This window comes from Vombatus ursinus, unplaced genomic scaffold (assembly GCF_900497805.2).
Source record: "Vombatus ursinus unplaced genomic scaffold, bare-nosed wombat genome assembly UNPS02014786.1, whole genome shotgun sequence".
Classification (NCBI taxonomy): Eukaryota; Metazoa; Chordata; class Mammalia; order Diprotodontia; family Vombatidae; genus Vombatus; species Vombatus ursinus.
Genome location: NW_020954564.1, coordinates 41,866,263 through 41,884,061, shown reverse-complemented (window position 1 = coordinate 41,884,061; position 17,799 = coordinate 41,866,263). Strand labels below are relative to the sequence as shown.

General features: G+C 38.4%; 1 protein-coding gene across 3 annotated transcripts in view; it reads left to right on the top strand.

The window, feature by feature from the left end:
* The window catches only part of LOC114047035 (F-box/WD repeat-containing protein 2), a 34,838-nt gene extending 25,137 nt beyond the window's left edge, over positions 1–9,701 (top strand). For all 3 annotated transcript variants that reach the window (XM_027867696.1, XM_027867698.1, XM_027867697.1), the window contains 5 exons: positions 1,054–1,248; positions 4,351–4,484; positions 5,508–5,594; positions 6,558–6,727; positions 7,306–9,701. In XM_027867696.1, coding sequence (XP_027723497.1) covers positions 1,054–1,248; positions 4,351–4,484; positions 5,508–5,594; positions 6,558–6,727; positions 7,306–7,594 — 875 coding nt within the window. In that variant the 3' untranslated portion in view covers positions 7,595–9,701. The remainder of the gene's footprint in view (positions 1–1,053; positions 1,249–4,350; positions 4,485–5,507; positions 5,595–6,557; positions 6,728–7,305) is intronic.
* Positions 9,702–17,799: the final 8,098 nt, after the last annotated feature.

Sequence of the window (17,799 nt, the reverse complement as noted above, 5' to 3'; positions counted from 1 at the left end):
TAGTAGTGGAATACTTTTGAACTATAAGAAATGACAAGCAGGCTGATTTCAGAAAAATCTAGAAAGACTTACATGAACTGAATGCAAAGTGAAGTGAGCAGAACCAAGAGAACATTGTGCACAGTAATAGCAGTATTGTAAGATGATCAACTATGACTGACTTAGTAGTTCTCAGCAGTGCAGTGATCAGGACAAGCCTAGAGGACTCAGGATGAAAAATGCTATCCACAGCTGGAGAGAGAATTGATGGAGTCTGAGTACAGATCAAAGCATGCTATTTTTTTTACTTTATTTTTTTTTTCATTTTTTTTCTTTTAGTCTGTTTCTTCTTTCACAACATGAGTAATGTGGAAATACGTTTTACATGATTGAAAAAAAATCCTGATTTCAAACCCAGGCTTCCCATTTACTGACTTTGTGATTTAGGGGCAGGTCATTCACTACCTCTGGGGACCTCAGCTTCCTCACCTGTAAAAAGGAGGTAATAATGTTCATAGGATTATAATGACTTTACTACTCGAAAAGGCATCGTGGGTCATCTAACTTAGCTCATTTAAAATGAGACGGCTTAGTACCAGGGAGGTTAAATGGCTTGGCCAAGGTCAAAGAGGTAGTAGTGGTAAAAGCAGTATTTGAATCCAAGGCCTCTGACTCCATATCTACTGTGACATTGATACTTTTCTTGTGGGGTGGTGGTGAGTGAACTGCTGCATTAAAAATTTGTGGGAGTCAGTGTGGTACAATAGAAAGAACAGTGTCTCTGAAGAAGGACTTGGGGTTTAAATCTTTCCTTTGACACTACGTATGTGACCAGGGGCAAGTCACTTAAACTCCCCTGGCCTCAGTTTCTTCATCTGTAAAATGGCAGGTTGGACTATGACATCTGAGGTTCCTTGCTGCTCTGAATTCTATGATCTGATTAATTCAAGAACTATGTAAATGTGAATTGTTATTACTTATTGCTATTATTATTTCATAACTCTAGGTATACTTTTTTGTGTATATGCTTTGACTGTTCCTGACATTCCCTTCATTTTTTGTTTTTCTTGGAAGGGTCAGATGACTTGTCTGCAAAACTCTGGGATGTGAGCACAGGACAGTGCATATATGGCATCCAGACCCACACTTGTGCTGCTGTGAAGTTTGATGAACAGAAGCTTGTGACAGGATCCTTTGATAACACAGTAGCCTGTTGGGAATGGAGTTCAGGAGCCCGAACCCAGCACTTCCGAGGACACACAGGTGCAGGTATGGTTTTTTGATTCCATGTCTTAGTCTGCGTTCCAAGAAAATTTCCTTTATATGTGCCATTCTTCTTCCATGGTTGGTATAGGACATTTCCCTTTATTTGTACTCTTAATTTTTTCCCTGCCCATAGTATGGGGATGAGGAGAAAAGGAGGGAGCTGATCTAAGCTAATATAGGTTGGTTTTCTTTAAGCTTTGGGAAATGAGGTTTTAGAATGTGGGATTAAACCTCTCTGCTGGACTGCATAGAAGTCAAACTAGAAGGAGCCTCAAGGGCCATTCTGGTTCAACCCCTATCATTTTACAGATGAGGAAACTAACACCAAGGGAGGTTAAGTGATTTGTCCAACATCAGCAATTCAGTTATTTCACCAATTTCTGTTAAGTCATACTGCTAACTCTTAGTTTCTTTCCTTTTGCACTGCCCTGTACTGCCTTATAACTAACTTATTTTTTATTCCTTATACATGGTGGGTATATATTTTGCTGTGGTTCATCTGCAGACCATTTACCCGTAACTTAAAAATATTATGGAAATCTATTTCATAAAATCCCTTTTCATGGATTCTCAAGTAATAATAATTTTTAAATCCTTTACATTTATATAGCACTTTGTAATTTACAAAGGATTTTCCCATGAATTATCTCATTTTATTCAACAAAGATTAAGTACCTACTGAGTGCAGAGGACTGTGCCAGACACTGGTAGAGATATGAAATATAGATAAGACCTTGACTGTGCCTTAATGGAGCTTACAGGAGGAATAGGGCATAGATATGTGCAATACACATGATAAATGCATCAAAGAAGTGTGTGACAAGGTGCTATGTCATGTCCGAGGGAGAATATCATCATTACTGGTCTAAAAGATCAAGCAAGACTTCCTAGAGGAAGTTGCATTCAACTTGAGCTAGGAAAAGGAAAAGTAGAAATTCAAAAGCTAGAGGGAGGAAAGGCATTCCAGAGAAGATTATGGTCAAAAGCACTGAGAGGAGAGGGTAGGAAATGTTCGGGATGTCAAGTGTTTGACTAGACTAGACCATAGAGTACATTGAGGGAGGAGTAGTAGGAGATAAAACTGGAAAGGTTGTATCAGATTGTGACAGGTCTTGGGATATTAGCGAAAGGAATTTGAAGCTTTTTGAGCAGAAATGTGACATGACCAGAATTATGCATAAGAAATAGCATCCTGGCAACAGTATGAAAGATGAATCGGTTGACCCTCACCACCGCACTGTGCAGTTGGTAGATTAGATGTTACTTCCTTTTCACGACTGAGGAGGTTGAGGCTCAGAGAGATGATTTTACCTTAGGTCATGAGTCATATAAGTAGCAAAACCAGAGCTAGAGGCCAGGTCTTCCTAGTTCAGTATTCCTGCCAAAATTTTCCCTCATCCAAAGCTTTCTCTCCAAATTAGAGGAATCTAGTACTTCTGAAATGTATCACTTTTTCAGTGGAGTTTTCTTCATGGGTTATTTTGTGTTTAGCAGTTTGACAAATGGTTTCTAAATTGTTCTAAGTGCAGCTCTTGGCCTTTGAAAAACTCCCTTATTAAGCATTTCAAATAACCTTCTAGAGATGGGAATTAAGAATAAAACCTACTCTGTTCCCTTTATTCTCTTGAAAAACTATGATTTGACTGTAACATGAGATTCAAGCCTCTGTTTCTTGGTATCTTTGGAATTTTGTTCAGACAAAGATTAGAGTTGATCTGGTAGATTACTCCTCTCTCCATCTAATCTTTGTCTATTAAAATCATACCCATCCTTAAGACAAAACTCAAATCTTATGTCTTCTAGGCATGTTTCCTTTATTTCTCCAGTTGGTACTGATTTTTCCTTGTATGATTTCATCACACTTTATATTTCTTTTATTATATTCTAATAATAGCTTTGAGTTTTATAGAGTTTTAGAGTTTACAAAGTATTTTTCCTTACAACTCTGTAAAGCAAGTATTATTCTGTTTTTACATATAGGACATATAGGCTCAGGGAGAGTAAGTAATTTACTCACACAGGTCAGAATCTGGATTTGCATCTATATAATCTGACTTCAAGACCGTTACTCTTTCGCTATGACACATTGACCTAATTATGGCTATTTATATCCAGGAGAACAGGGATAGTATCTTATTTATCTTTGTATCTCCCTTAGTGACTGTCATAATGGCCTGTACTTAATAGTCTGTTAACAAATACTTGTTGAGTGAATTAAGCTTGTCTGATTTTTGAGGTACAGCTAGGTCCTTATTAGTACAAATAATGAATCCCCTGAAGTGGTTACATACATTCAGATTCTCATTATTATATATAAATATATATATAAGATAATTAATTAGTTTCGGTCCAATGGAAACATGCATTGTGAGTTTGAATAATGTGACCACTTCAGAGGATTCATTATTTGCACTAATTGGGCCCTCCCTGTGATTCATTTTTCCTCTACTACTTTTTCTTACAACCATATACAGTTAAAATTGATGGGTTTGGTTTTTTTCTTCACTCAGTCTTTATCCAAGTGACAATGCCATTCTCTATAATCAGGCTTCTTGACATGTGAGTCACAATCCTATGTGGGGTTGTAACCCACAGTTTAAGAAGTGCCGAAGAAGTTGGGAGTAGAGAAAGTTTAAGAAGCCATTCTCTGTATGACTGAAAGCAGTTTTCTCTGCATATAACAGATAATCTGGTGCTTGTGCAGTGGTCTTTTTTCTGCTTGCAGGTAGTGCTGAGGGGAGAATGTTGGTGTTTCTGCAATTTGGATTCCCATGTCACTTTCAGGCATGAATGACTAAAAAGAGAATTGGTCACCTGGTCCTATTGTTAACAAACCTTAAAACTAACAGAGGTTTGAAATGGCTGGATTTTCTTCTTAATTTCTAGTTGAGTGGAGCATTATAGTAGCAATAGTGGTAGCACTATATAAAACTAAGTTTTGAGTGGTTTTTGGAAATTTTCATAATTGTGCAGTTCTGGGACAGTAAACTTAATCTCTATGAGTCGTGGAGGTCTCCTTTTCTTAGCAAGAAAAAGGGGTGTGGATATGACAGTGGAGGGTGCTTTATCTTTGTACATATGGGGATTTCTGTTTTTTGTTTTTAGTGTTCAGCGTGGACTACAATGATGAGCTTGATCTCTTGGTGAGTGGTTCTGCTGACTTCACTGTGAAAGTATGGGCCTTATCAACGGGGACGTGCCTGAACACACTCACAGGACATACTGAGTGGGTAACCAAGGTAGGAGAGCTGCTGAGCCAAATCTGAATTTACTAGTTGTCCATTTAAACATTGTGGTATTTTACCCTTGTCTTCTGTAGCTTTTAAGACTTGTGACAGGTGGTATGGGGCAGGACATCTAAACAAGAACTGGTGGGACTCTAGGTTTGAGTCTGTGCTATGTGACTAAGCATGTCTTCTCCTTTCTTGGGGCCTTAGTTTCCTCATCTGCAAAATGCAAGGGTTGGGTTCAATGCTCTCAAAGATCTTTGAAGCCAGAAACAAAAATCTGTACCATAGCTTGTAAGTTGACAATATCCACTCAGGCATTCTCCCAGAGGAGAATCCTTTATGTCCTTCTTTATTCTCCTATTTCCTTGGAAGCAGGTGGTCAGTGACTGTTTCTGTTTCTGTCTTTATGTTCACTTACCAGATTTTCATAGCATAGTTAAATAAGCACAACTTCTGACCTTAATTTGTGGGTGGTTTGGCAGAGATATCAGGATTTAACAGCTAAATATAACCTTGCATCTGGAGGCACAGCAGCAGGTGCTTTGAAAAATGCTGAGATTTAGTAACATCCCATCCCTTCTCTAGATACCAGATTACCAGTAATGTGGCTGCTTATGATGGGACTTGTCCCAGGATAACACTTTCCTTAGTGGTTAAAGTTGACTGTATACCTCAGGCATACTTCTAAAGTACTGAAGCATCTCTGAGACCCATGTCAAATTTCAAAATCCATATTGTTTGATCTAGCTTTTGTTTTCTCATCAGTAAATGAGAGAATTTGCACTAGGTATTGTCTAAGGCCCCTTCCTGCTCTAAATCCTTTGGTTTTATGATATTGCCTGAAGCTATTGAAAGAAGAGACCGATACTGGAAATGTCATCATCCCGCTGAACACCTAGACGATCTAGTTGTGAGTGAAAATATGTAATTAGTTTGCAGATGACACAAGGTTTAGGCTACATCAGTCTGGTGTAATCTACCACATGACTTCAGACCTTATACTTCTTTAATAAAAACTTTTCGTATTTGCAGGTGGTTTTACAGAAGTGCAAGGTCAAGTCTCTGTTGCACAGCCCTGGAGATCACATTCTCCTCAGTGCCGACAAGTATGAAATCAAGGTGAGTGTGGCTTTTGCTTTCTGCCTTTCAATTTTTTCTGTTAGATGAAAATGGGTAAATTTTAAAAATTTAAATTGTTATAGGATGTGGAGATACCACCTGAAACACAACTTTTAGATAATTGCCTGCTTCAGTATGAGGTGCCTGCTATAAAAGTGATCCCTCATGTAGTTCTGGGTGGTTGGAGACCAGCTTTGGCTCCCAAGTACATGTTCCTTATACAAGCATAGTGCAGTTACAGTTCCTTGCCTCCCCCCATCACCATCCCCAGTTGGCCTTTCTGTTATTAAAATGCCTCTCTGGCTTCAAGAATTCACTTGTTCCTAATAATTGGAAAGAGATGGGGATCTTAAACCATCTCTTGTGGCTATAGAAGGTTGGGCATTATTATAAAGCTCTTAATGTAGTGCAGCTTTGTATCCCCTCATCTTATGGGAGTCTGATGCTTCTCATTGCTCCCACCTGCAAACATCACATACAGAGCATTGGATCAGGGGTTGAGAAATGCAGGAACTTGACAATACGGGCTAAGTATTAGTGGCAATTAAGGCAAAAGATTGCCCTAACATGCACGAGTTTCCCTAATAAACAATGAATGGCAATAGGACCTGGACTGAGAAGGAAGTTTATGGTATTCTGTTTCTAAATTGAAAATTAATTGTAGACCAAAGATGTTCTGTAAAGGTGGTGGTTGTTAGAAAAAAAGATTTTGAGTATGTTTTTCCTGCTTCAATTTGGACTTGGTGCTTTGACAAATTGCACTGAATTTTTCCTTCCCTGATTTATTCCTGCTTCCTGTCATCATCCATCTTCTTCATCTAAGTAAGCTAAACTAACCTGAATGTAGTAAATTGCATACTTTAAAACAAGCTTGTTTTTAACCTCCCACAGTCCCCTCATCAAGTTGATGTCAGCTAGCATTCTTCTGATTGTTGCTTCCTCTTCCTCTTCTCCAACTTGTAGATTTGGCCGATTGGAAGAGAAATCAACTGCAAATGCTTAAAAACATTGTCTGTATCTGAGGATCGAAGTATCTGTTTGCAGCCCAGACTCCATTTTGATGGCAAATATATTGTATGTAGTTCGGCCCTAGGACTTTATCAGTGGGACTTTGCCAGCTATGATATTCTCAGGTAGTGTTTTTTCTGTTTGAATCAAATTAATTTAAATCATTTTAAGTCTATTGTAGCTAAAAACTAAAGGGGGGGGCATAAATGCTTATATATGCACTGTTTATTTTGTGAGGCAATTGGGGTTAAGTGACTTGCTCAGGGTCACACAGCTAGTAAGTGTCAAGTGTCTGAGGCCAGATTTGAACTCAAGTCCTCCTGACTCAATCCACTGTGCTACTTAGCTGTCGCAATATGTACTGTTTATTAATAGGCTTTTTGTGAAGCCACTGAGAAACCTTTTCTACATTGTAGTGACAAGAATCATGAACTGTGAGTGAGGAGTCCAGAATTCTAGTTGATTAACTAGCTGGTTACTTCTGTACACCAGGTTCCTCACTGATTTCCTCATCTCTAAAATGAGTAAGTTGGACTAAATGATTTCTGAGGTTCCTTCTGGCTCTAAAACTGATTCATAAAAATAAGAAAAGCAGACTAGATGATCTCAAGGTTTCCCTCTAGTTGTGACATGCTGGGATGATAGTAACCTAAGCAAAATTCTGCTCTTGTTTATTTATCGCTCTTAACTGTCCTTCCTGCAGGGTTATCAAGACTCCAGAGTTAGCCAATTTGGCATTACTTGGCTTTGGAGATATCTTTGCCCTGTTATTTGACAACCGCTATCTCTACATCATGGACTTAAGGACAGAGAACCTGATCAGCCGCTGGCCTCTGCCTGAGTACAGGAAGTCAAAAAGGGGCTCAAGTTTCTTGGCAGGTGAAATGTCATGGCTGAATGGACTAGATGGGCAGAATGACATGGGTTTGGTTTTTGCCACCAGTATGCCTGACCACAGTATTCACTTGGTGTTATGGAAGGAACATGGTTGAAGATATGGACAACAGCTAAAAAAAAATGACTTTGGGTGCTGAGGCCGCTGCTTCTGATGCAGCCTCTGTGGGAGCTGATTTTGCATGAACCAAAGTTCACACCTAATGGTATCGTCATGCAGTGCACAATCATTTATTTTCCTGGGTGGGGAATGATGGGGGGGTGGGGAGAAAGGTGGGGGGAAAGGGATTATTTTATTGACATAATGCAACGCAGCATGCTAACAATCTACACCATTGAAACTCATTTGTACTTAGTTATGCTTGTCATTATAAAAGAACAAATTTTGGGCCTATCTTTCTTGACTGGACTATTGGTTTAAAGCAAAGTAAGTTAAATGGTTTACAAATCTGCTAATAATTGAATATGAAATCCCAGTGAGTGATTAAAGATTTTTTGCCCTGGTCTTTTTTTTTTTTTAATTTGAGGTAGAAGCAGAGGTGTTTTAGAATTCCTAAATCACTAAAGGAAAGAACCTTCCTGAAAATCTAGTATAGACACAGAAAGGGAAAAGGATGTTCTCCATGTTATTCCCAAAAGCTTCTCTTGCATGGAGCTTGCATTTTCTAGGACCCATAGTTACAGAGACCACTGATACCTGTGATTTTCATGAAGTCTCCAGATATTATCAGTCCATATGATAATTTGTCATCTTTTATTAAAATTAACTCATGAAAAGTGAATAAGCTGTTTTAACATATAGGAAGCATTTAGGAAACATTGGGAGAAAAGAGAAGAAAAACAAACTGACCGTTATTTTTGGTTGGTTCCAGTTTTTAAAATCTAACCCCTCACTCATTCTGTTATTTTAACAAGCATAGCACTGTGTGCACTACGTTATACTAAGGGCTGGGAAGGATAGAAAGACATGTAAGGCATGGTTCCTGCCATCATAGAACCTAAGGTCTAGTAGTTTTAGGTAAGATACATACACAGATAAAGATAACTTAGAATGTGGTAAGTACATAAAAAGGAGTACAAAGTCTTGTGAAATCATATGCGGGAGAGATTGCTTCCAGCTAAGTGACTAGAGAGAGCTTCTTTGAGGTAGTATTTAAACTGATAAAACATGATTTAAGGTTGATTTTGGACAGGAAAGAAAACAGTGTTGGGACCTAACTAATATCCTTGGTTTTGAGCTAATCATAATTTTAGCTCTAACTTTTTCTTCTTCCTATTGACCATGTGAGAAAGCATGTCCATTTTGCAGTTTGGAAAATTGTAAATGCCACTGCCCTCAAACATCTTCATTCTAGTAGGAGGACTAAGGGGTATGAAATTAGAATGCAGATTAGGATATGAGATGTTCATGAGAAACATGAAATAAATGCCCTTAGAGTTCACAAGAAGTAAGGTTTAGGCCGGGGCGGTTCAAGTTGTCACTCATAGGAAAGGGGTGGTGTTTGATCCAAGTCTTGAAGATAGGTAGGATTTTAACTGGTGGGGACTTGGGTGGGGTGCAAGATGTGTTTAGTAAATGGAGAAGGACGGGAAGCGAACACACTTATCAGGCACCTCCTGTATGCCAGGCACTGTGATAAGCATTTGACAAATATTTTTTCATTTGATTATATTTACAAATATTTATTACAAATATTTACAAATATCATTTGATTGAATGGGATCTGTTTGAATGGAGCATAGGGCACTTGAAAGACAGTAGAGTGAGACATATTTGAAAAGATAATTTGAAGTCAAATTGTGTATTATCTTTAATGCCAAGTTATAGAGGTTGAACTTAAGTGGATAGGATGATAGAAATTACTAAAGGGTTTTAAAAAATTTTTTTTGTAAGAAAATAAACAGAACTGTGAGTTAGGGTTACTCTGGGCTTCAGTGCAGAGGAGGGGAGACTAATCAGGACCCTATTCTAATTGTCCAGATAATAGGTAATGAGGACCTTGCTTAGAGTGGTGACAGTGGGAGCGTAGAGAAAGGAATGTGTAGGATCTCACATGGGAAGATGCATTCTGGGCTTTTCCTACCAGAGTGCCATATTTGTATGGTAGAGGCAACAGCCATGTTTATTGAGTAGGGGAGTTGCATGGTCAGGCCTGCACTTAAAGGACTTTGGTAACTTGTAAGTAATAAAGTTGGATAAAACAAGTTTCTTCCAGTGTGTCCATTTATGAATCAGATATACTGGAAAAAGAAAAGAATGTTCAATCTCATGATTTGGCCTTGTTTTGAAATCTTAGTTTGACTCATAAACTAGCCTGGGACTAGAACTGACGCAAAGCAAAACTATGTCTTTTGATCTCTACAACTTCCTTTTTAAGCACATTTTCATATTTATGTTATTTCCTATTGTGACCAGGAGCTGGAGTTTTCCCCCATTTTGTTCACTGTAGTAGTAGGTAAGGGTATAACCTCATGTTAACTGTAAAAGAATCACCTTTTAAATAATTAGAAGACTTCATATCATGATGATTTGTAGCAAGTGATTTATCATATTGGAAACTTGTTGGAAAGAGATTTCTTCTATCCTGCCTTTCCCATAGGGACTTTCCACAGCTTTAGTGGTGTGAGCAGTACAGGCTATTTTCTTTGACAGAAAAAGCAAGGAAAGGGAGGGCCATGAAAGAAAAAATGAAAGCAACTGCAAACTTCATTAAAGAGATGATACTCAGAACATTTGAGTAAGGAACTCTAACCAGGTGCTCCTCTTCCTGCCCAGAATAGCTAGATTGAACAGTTAGCTAAATGCAGGTATGAAAATATGTTGGTGCTTAGGGGTTTAAAAGCCACATATTTGACCTCACATTTTTGTCTAGAACTATAAAGACATTCCTCTGTTTAAAGTCATCTTTTCTGGATTCAGTCCTATGCACAAGAGAATAAACTCTTTCTTGGTTCACAATTAGCTTTTCAAACAGAGCTATTGGCCCAAGTTTAATAACTGCTTCCTTTAATACAGATTAGGCACAGGCTGGTCACTTAAAATGAAGGGGTGATTTATTCCTTTTGGGTTTCTGATTCATAGGATCATAGATCTTGAGTTGAGAGGGACTCCGGGCTATCTAGGCCAACATCTTCATTTTGCATATAAGGAAATTGAATCTCAGATTGTGACTTGCCCTAGTTCACACAAGTGATTCAATACTTATGTAGTTTTAAATACTAGCTGTGCCTTGAAATGCAAGGTGGCTGATAGGTCTGTGTACATGCTGTGTAATGGTGCCCCAAGTAATTTTAAAATGATATTGTTAATATATCATATAATAACCCAATTTAAGTCATATGAAACCCCACTATAACATTGCTCTGGGTATTGGCTGCCTTTCCTGCCTGTCCTCAGGGAACTGCTGTCCAGACTTTATAGTGAGTCCAGAAGATCAGAAATCAGCCCCAGGAATTAATCAGGCAGCAGCAAGAGGTGACAAGGAGTTTGCCTGATGACAGTGACTGTGATCCTCCTCTCTCCAACCTCTCTGAGAGGTGAGATGTCGTCGGATTGAAAAGAAGGCAAGCAAGATGAGTGAGTCTCTATCTAGAAGGAGTCAAGGACAAAAGAGATGCTGCTGAATTGAAGAGAGATTCTGATGATAGGCAGAGAAGAATTTCATTTTTAGCTCTGTATTTTGGCTGTTACTAAATAACTTTTTTTTTCTTTAAGGGCACTGAACCTATGGAATATTGCTTAACAATACTTTTTTTTTTCATGTAGCCAATTAACCAACATTGTATTAGGGGGGAAAAATCTTTAATGCAGATCCCAACAATTGAGGAAAGAAACTCCTGGAAAGAAGTTTTAGAGTGGGAAAAATGAGTTAAGGGGGCAGGTAGGTGGTGCAGTAGATAGAGCACCGGCCCTGGAGTCAGGAGGACCTGAGTTCAAATCCAGCCTCAGACCAAACACTTGGCACTTACTAGCTGTGTGACCCTGGGTAAGTCACTTAACCCCAATTGCCTAAAAATTAAAAAAAAAAAAAAGAAAAAGAAAAATGAGTTAAAATAGACCAATTTCCAAGGGAAATGCCTCCCTTATTTAGAAAAATAAGCTACTTTTGAGCTCTTATAACCTTGCAGTTTCCAAATTCTTATTTCATAAGCTAATTACAACAGACCCTTATCCTCTGTAAAGTGTAATTACTGTAGCTCAATTTGGATAGTAACATGTTAGTGTTACTTTTTGTATTTAAAAATTGGAAAAATCCATTTTTTTAACAGCCTTACTCCAAATTAGTCCATATGAGTGAGTTTAATTTTAATGACGTCATTCTATTTATTTTAAAATAACTAAAAAAAATTGGAAAATCATGAATCAAAATTTTTGAAGCTTTAGCAATATTTACAAATAGAAGTAAGAATAAATCCAAAAATGAAGCATAGTAAATGTGTGTCTTAAAGCAACATTCCTTCCAAAGGTCATTTTTAAGTAATGGAGTCACAAAAACCTGAGTTTAAATCCTATCTCAAATACTTACTAGTGGCATGACCCTGGGCAAATCACTTACCCTCCCTGAGCCTCTGTTTCCTCTTTTTTAAATGGGGATAATACATACTTCGCAGGTTTGTTGTAAGGTTTAAATGAGTTAACATATGTAAAGCATTTTGCACATTTTAAAGTGATACATAAATGGTAGCTATTATTTCTTCTGGGTAAACAAGATTTCTCCCCTCAGAACTCTGATTCTAAGCACAGGGAAGATAACCTTATGAAGATGTTCACAGTTTAACATTATTTCCAGAAATTCCCTGCTTAGTTAGATATCACAGTGGCTCACATCAGCATGGTATTGAGCTGGTCATTTGAATAATGGACTTAACTCTGGTTCTTACACAGGCCAGAGCTCTGTAATTCAGAATCAAAATAATCAGAAGAGAAATGCTCTTTGTCCAGAAAGAATAGGCTTCTTAAAACTAGGCTAGTATTTTAAACTAGGGCCTCACAGTGATCTCAGATTCTGTTATTGCATATGCAAAATTTCTAAAAAATAGGTATGGGGCTGGCATATCTGCAGTGGCTACAAACACACCATGATCAAAACCATCAGTATCTTTGTGAACCGAGATTAGGAGAATTATAGTATCTTCTTCCACTTCAATTTTTTTCTACCCTTCCTATCAAAAAATTGGGGAGCAGAATTTCATTGATCTCAAATTGGCAGATTTAACTCATGTACATATTGTAGAAAATACAGACATTCAAGACATTGAAAGTTGTCACTTGTCCATGGTTGCCAGTTCTTCTGAAGAGAAATACTGAGAAGCAGAAACATTGAAGTGGGGTGTGTTAGGAAAAGAGATGATTTCTCTTGTCCCATTGTCAATATTGTGCCTCGGAATTTTTTTCTAGAGGTTGTCTACAGATCAAGATCAGGACGGCTTGAACCCTAAACTTTTATATAACTGTGTTTTGTTTGAATTATGAAACATTATTACAGCTTCCCCACATTGTAGTGGGCATGACCTAGAGAAAGATCCAGCAAAGGAGACAGAGAAGGAGCAGTTAGAGAGCCAACCACATCATAAAGACTAAGAGAGAAGACAATGTCCAGGAAAGGGAGGGAGCATGATGATTTGCATTAAGTGCTACAGAGAAGTCAGAAAGTATGAAGATTGAGAGGCCACTATACTTTGCAACTGGGGAGTTTCAGTTGATTGGTGAGGTCAGAAGTCATACTGCAGAGAGTTAAGAGATGAAAAGAGGAATTGGAGGTATCTGGTGTAAATGGTTTTGTTAAGTTTAGCTGTAAAGGGAAAGATACATGAAATGATAGCTAGGGGATGGTTAGATCAAATGAGTTTGGATTTTGTTGTTGTTTTTTTGGTTTTTTTTTTTTAACGATGGGAGAGGCATGGACATGTTTGTAGGCATCTAGGAAGGTGCTAGTTAGGAGGAGATGGAAGGCAAAAGAGAGCAGGGATGATAATGAAGGCAGTCTGCTAAAAAAGGTGGGAGGAGATGCAATCCATGGTACATGTTGGGGAACTGGGCTTGGAAGAAAGACAACTTCAAGACCAGAAGAAAGGAGATAGTAGGAATAGATATCTGAGTGACGTAAGATGAAGAGAGAGCTCTTGGCGAACAGCCTCAGTTTTTTCAGTCAAGTGAGAGGTGGAGGACTTCCAGAGGGGGAGAGGGTACTGTGGGAGGCTTGAGAAAAGGTGAGAAAGTTTGGAATGGCTGCATTGGAGAGTGATTGCCTTGCTGCAGTGGAGACCAAGTTGAAATTAGATGTGTAGTGGAATCAATCAAATCAAAAATTTCATTATTTCTTCCAACTCGCTCCAGCAACACATCCATAGGAGTGAATAAGGCAGATGGTATGAATAATCTAGGGTTGAGGTTTGGCAAAGCATGATCATCAATGGAAGGAGCAAAGGACCGGAGAGTAGAGGATAGGGTAGAGTTGAATTGGTTTACCAAAGGGTCAAAGTAAGTAATGAAGGAGAGTGTAGCCAATGTAGGGGTCATGGTCAGAAAAGAATCGAGGGAGGTGATGGAGATCATGGTCATGGATGAATACCATTTTAAGAAGAAATAAACTATTGTTATTGGCTTATATTACTGAATAGATAGAAGGAGGAAATAGACAAGGAATTCAAGAGACTGATTTGGAAGCATTATATAGTAGTGTTGAAGGAAAAAATACTAATATGTACACTATTTTAGGCTCAAGTGTGCCAGAAACAATTTCATTTAACATTAATCTATGTCCAAGCCATTTTTAGCTTGGAGAGAGGAATGTCCAAACTGGTATAGTTCCCCATGGTCTCTGGTACATCTCTGTTACCCAAAGTTGATTTGAGGTAACATTTACCGGCATCTTGAGCAAGAAAAAAGTCATAATATGTTAAAGTTTGGGGTTAACATTCCAGAATAGTAGAGTAACAAAGTTACCTTTCATTCCTGTACCACTACCCTCAAAGAATCAATGGGACTCCTGGAATAAACAATAAACTGCAATCAGTATATTAATCCTTTCTCAGTGGAGAATCATTCAATCATGTTAGAAGATGTTCTCCCTTTTGGTGGTGGTCCTTTTCCATGCAACAGCCCTTCCAACAGTTGAAGACAGCTACCATGTCCCCCGTCCCCCACCTCCAGCTACCATTGGGCTACCACCAGCAGCCCCAAAGGCAATAACTGATTCATCAGATCCATAGAACTACCCTCTCCTCTTGATAATAGCTAATAATAATAGCTAATGTTTATATAGTGCCTACTCTGTGTCAGGCACAGTGCTAAGCACTTTACAAATATTGTCTCATTTGCTCCTCACAATAATCCTGGAAGGTAGGTGCTATTATCTCCATTTTACAGACAAGGAAACTGAAGCACACATTGGTTTAGTGACATACAGCTAATAAGTTTCTGAGGCCAGAGTTAAATTAAATTCTACCTGCCCCATGCCAACTAAATGATTCCCCTTAAATTAGGCCTACACACAGTTAAGCTATTCCCATGTGACTTGACAAGACTAAAGACTGCTATCTAAGCCTTAACATCATTAATGCCATGCAGCTTTATCAGTCCCTAAGGCCTAAGAAAAACAAGTACAGTTATGCCTTCCACATTGCAACTTTCCACATCATGGTTTTGATATATCGTGAGTTGGTATAAGAAATTAAATGGGAATTTTTTTGGAGTTTCACAGAAGCTGCAGATAACACAGAAAGGCCAGCAGATGACACAGAGCCTATGACCAGAAAACCCAAATTTTACAATAAAGTACTATAAAAACCCCATAAAAGAAAAAAAAATTCAGACTTCTCTGGTAGGAAGGGAAGGCCAAATAATTTTACATGTATTTTCCAGATTGTGAAGGGGGGTGCTGTGCCCCTAATCCCCACAGTGTGGAAGGGATAACTGTAATGCCAAAGACAAGCTCAATGGCTTATAGTTTACAGGCTCTATTTTCTCTTTTGAAAATAAGTACAGGAATCAAGATGTCAGCGTATAGGCAGGGACCCAGGTGAATTCTCCCAGCATTCCTCTCCAAACAACTCTAAAATAATGCATTAAATCAAATGTTGGGGCTGCAGAGCCAACAAAAGGGAGAGAGACGTTTTTCTAGGCCAGGAGAGGTCTGTAACATAGTAGATGAAGGCCTGGAACATGAGAACCAGTGGTGGACTTTAGAGGTGGCTGAGACAGCGGCAGCAACAGCAGCTTTGGGATTTCTCAGCCCAGAGATGGTAAATGGGTCAGACAACATTCAGAAAGAGATTATAGGGACCCTTTAGTGCACTAGGTGTAGCTGCAGTGATTGGCAACTCTTCTGGGGTGGAGAGGAGTGCTTGTGGTCAGTCACAAGGAAGCAGGGGTCCTGGTCACATTTCCAGGGCCAAGAGGAGCACTAGTACTTATGGCTGCAGGGGAGCAGAGCCCCTTCTTGAGTATAGACCAGGAGAGCAGTGACCATGCTTCTCTCTGGATCACACCACCTTGGAAGCCCCCAAAATTTCCAAACTCCCAGAACTAGCTCTAACAACAGCAGCATGAAAAAGCCTGAAGTTTGACATAGTACCTCCGCACCTCTAGGTGAGCAGAGCCCAACTTTAACATAAAGTTCAAAGTGAAGAAATAGGCTGGGGAAATGAACAAATAACAAAAAAAAGAACATGATCATAAAAAGCTACTGCAGTGGCAGGGAAGACCAAGACATAAATTTAGATGAATTAAACAATGTGAAAACAGCTATAAGCAAAGCCTCAAAGAAAAAGGCTAATTGGATCCAGGGTCATCAAGAATTCCTGGAAGAGTTGAAGACAGGAGATAAGAGTGGCAGAGGAAAAACTGGGAAAAGAAATGAGAGTGACACAAGAAAATTGTGATATTTGAATTAACAGCTTGATAAAAAGGCACAAAAATATTGAAGAAAAAAAAAAAAGAATCCCCAACTGGGGCAGCTAAGTAGCGCAATTGATAGAGCTCTGGCCTTGGAGTCAGAAGGACCTCAGTTCAAACCCAGCCTCAGACACTTCACAACTTACTAGCTGTATGACCCTGGGCAAGTCACTTAACCCCAATTGCCTCACAAAAAAGCAATAAATAAATAAATAAATGAACAAAAATAAATTGAAGAAAATAACACCTTTAAAAAAACAGAATAGGCCAAATGGTAAAAGAGGAACAAAAATCCACTAAAGAAAAGAACTTCTTAAAAAACCGAATTGCTTTTTAAGAAAAAAGGTACAAAAGTTCAATGAAAAAAATAATTCTTTAAAAATTAGAATTTGGCAAGTGGAAGCTAGTGACTCTATTAGGCTTCAAGAAATAATAAAAAAAAGTCAAAAAATGAAAAAAATAGAAGAAAATGTGAAATATCTCATTGGAAAAACAACTGACCTGGAGAATAGATTGAGGGGATAATTTAAGAACTATTGGACTACCTGAAAGCCATGATCAAAAAAAGAGCCTAGAAATATTTCAAGAAATTATGAAGGAAAACTGCTTTGATATCTTAGATCCAAAGGGTAGAAGAAAAATGGAAAGAATCCACCAATCACCTCCTGAAAGAGATCCCAAAATGAAAACACCCAGAAATTTTTTAGCCAAATTTCAGTGCTTCTAGGTCAAAGAGAAAATATTGCAAGCAACCAGAAAGAAACAATTTAACTATCATAGAGCCACAGTTAGAATCACATAAGATTTAGCTTCCATGTTAGAAGAGAAAGGGTTTGACATATCATATTCCAAAAGGCAAAGGAGCTTGGATTACAACCAAGAATCATCTACCCAGCAAAACTGAGTGTAATTGTTCAAGGAAAAAAATAGGTATTTAATGAAATAGAGGACTTCCAAGCATTTCTGATGAAAAGACCAGAGCTGAATAGAACATTTGACTTACAAATACAAGACTCAAGAGAAGTATAAAAAGGTAAACATGAAAGAGTAATCATAAGGGACTCAATAAAGTTAAACTGTGTACATTAAACAAATGTAAACTGCATGGGAAGATGATAAATATAATTCCTAGGAATTTTATCATTATTAGGGCAGTTAAAAGGAGTCTGCATAGACTGAGGGTATGGTTGTGGGTCGATTATTTTGGGTTCTTTATCCCAAAACAAGTAGGGATGAGGAAAAAGGATACACTGGGAGAAGGGGGAAGGGAGAGGTAGAATGGAAAAAAATTTTCTCACAAATCTATCTTACCCACTAGGAAATAAGAGGGGAAGAGGTAAGAGATATAGAGGTGGGGGAGGCATGATAAAAAGGAGGGAGGATTAAGGAAGACAGTGGTCAAAAGCA